This window comes from Octodon degus, unplaced genomic scaffold, assembly GCF_000260255.1.
Source record: "Octodon degus isolate 3935 unplaced genomic scaffold, OctDeg1.0 scaffold00235, whole genome shotgun sequence".
Lineage (NCBI taxonomy): Eukaryota > Metazoa > Chordata > Mammalia > Rodentia > Octodontidae > Octodon > Octodon degus.
The window spans coordinates 542,434-544,284 of record NW_004524811.1 but is presented as its reverse complement, the minus strand read 5'-3'; the positions used below and the strand labels follow the sequence as shown (position 1 = coordinate 544,284).

Below are 1,851 nucleotides of genomic sequence, written 5' to 3'. Positions count from 1 at the left end.
ACTAAAGTAAATTATCTTAAAGCTGTTATCCATGTTTCTAATCTTTTTATATATTCAAATTCCTTTTTATGCCTCTTACTACATAAAATTTATATATGATTTCTTCTTCTTACATTAGATACCATTACTGAAGTCTACACTAACATCTATGTGACCAGTTTTGGCCCTGTCTCAGATACAGATATGGTGAGTTTTTTTATTCATATTATCTGAAATTGGGACAACTTAGAACAAAACAATGTTTTTATTGTTGTAGAACTCTGTATTTGTCTGCAATCATGTGTACTCCATGCAAACACACAGAGAATTCAAGATGCGAATCTGTTCTCTGGATCATTATACCAGTGTAAGCTTCAACTTAGTCTTTTATTCTCTCTTTTCTTGTTGAAACTTGTCTACCTAGCAGCAATGTGGTAAAGAATAATCATATTACTGAGAATAATTCTCTAGTATTAAGGCACTGCTTGTACTTTCATATGTTTATATGGTTTGATAGGCAAGTGCTTCTTACAGAATGTGGGCATGGTTGTTGTGCCTGGCAGAGCTCTGGTTGGCAGAGCCAGGTAAGTGCCTCGTCCTTCAATCTGTATCTATAGTGGACTCACCTAAATCAGTCTAAGGAAATGCAGAATGAAGATATCCTTGGATCTGTACAATTGGTGTTTGATTATTTTTCCTTTAAAATGAGATGGGTCTGTTTGAAACTGGTAGACTAGGAAGAATACTTCTTGAAACCTTAAAAATCCATGCTCCATTTCTTTGTTCTTTGTCATGCTCTGTATAGAACTTCTTGTTAAAATTGGGTGCTATTCATGAGTGTCTCGTCAGTCTGTCAAGCACTCCACACGACCCTGCTGTCTGTGCCTTCCCTTTCATGCCTGTCCCTTTTCCCTTGCTAGCTCTACCTCCCTGCCCAAGCTGTGGCTCATAACCTCATCGCACTCTGGCCTCTTCCACTCTGTGGCTTAATGTCTCTGTAGACCTCATCCTTAGGGTGCAGGCAGTCACTCTAATATGTCATCTCTGCTCAGGGTCCTACCTTTCTCTGGCAACCCAAGGTACAGATTGACAAGCTTGGATATTTTCCTCCTTGATAAGGAAACAAAGTAAATATTTTTCTTTTGCTGCAAACACTCATACATATTATTCACTGATTTTTCAGGACCTCTATTTCCATTTCCATTATGAAGCAGAAATAATCATGTTTTAGTTAAAAATCTGCTTTTACTTCCATTAGAAGCACTCTGAATTCACAGTTCTTTTATTATATCGACCAAGGTGACTGAAAATGTGAGGCAGTATAGCATTAAGAAATCATCTTTGAACTAATCAAAGATGAACCTAGTAACGAGTAGAATAAAGCCAAGTTTATGGGGAGCTATGTGCAGTGTCACTTCTATGGGCATTGTGTACTTGCTACAAAGCAAACCACAAAAGACTGGGTAGCAAGGTCCAGAAGTGGGCATGGGAGAAGAGTAACAGATACAAGAAGAATGTGCATTTTCATGTTACCCTGCTATTTTATTTAAAAAGAAAAACCTGAAGCCAATGTGGTAGAACAATGTTTGTTTACTATCGGTGACAAAAGCTGCTCATATTATTTTCTGTACTTATTTATGTCTTTTAAATATGTCCTATTAAAGATTGCATTTTAAAAGAAGTTATCCTGATCTCTAGAGAAATGGTTGATGCAAAACACTATCAGGTCTTTTCAAATTTAGGATCTGAAGGTTTAAAGCCCCTCTGTACCCCATTCAGGGCATGAGGCACAGTTCTGGAACATAAGAAAAAAGATAACCCTGCTTAACAAAATATTTCTTTCTCACTTGCTTCAGCTTTCATTTTGTTTTT

The 1,851-nt window shown here is 37.0% G+C and overlaps 1 protein-coding gene across 2 annotated transcripts in view; it reads left to right on the top strand.

Annotated features, from left to right (window-relative positions):
* Gabra2 (gamma-aminobutyric acid type A receptor alpha2 subunit) overlaps positions 1-1,851 on the top strand; it is a 146,030-nt gene that overhangs the window by 76,156 nt on the left and 68,023 nt on the right. For both annotated transcript variants that reach the window (XM_004645656.2, XM_023705991.1), the window contains exon 4: positions 119-186. In XM_004645656.2, coding sequence (XP_004645713.2) covers positions 119-186 — 68 coding nt within the window. The remainder of the gene's footprint in view (positions 1-118; positions 187-1,851) is intronic.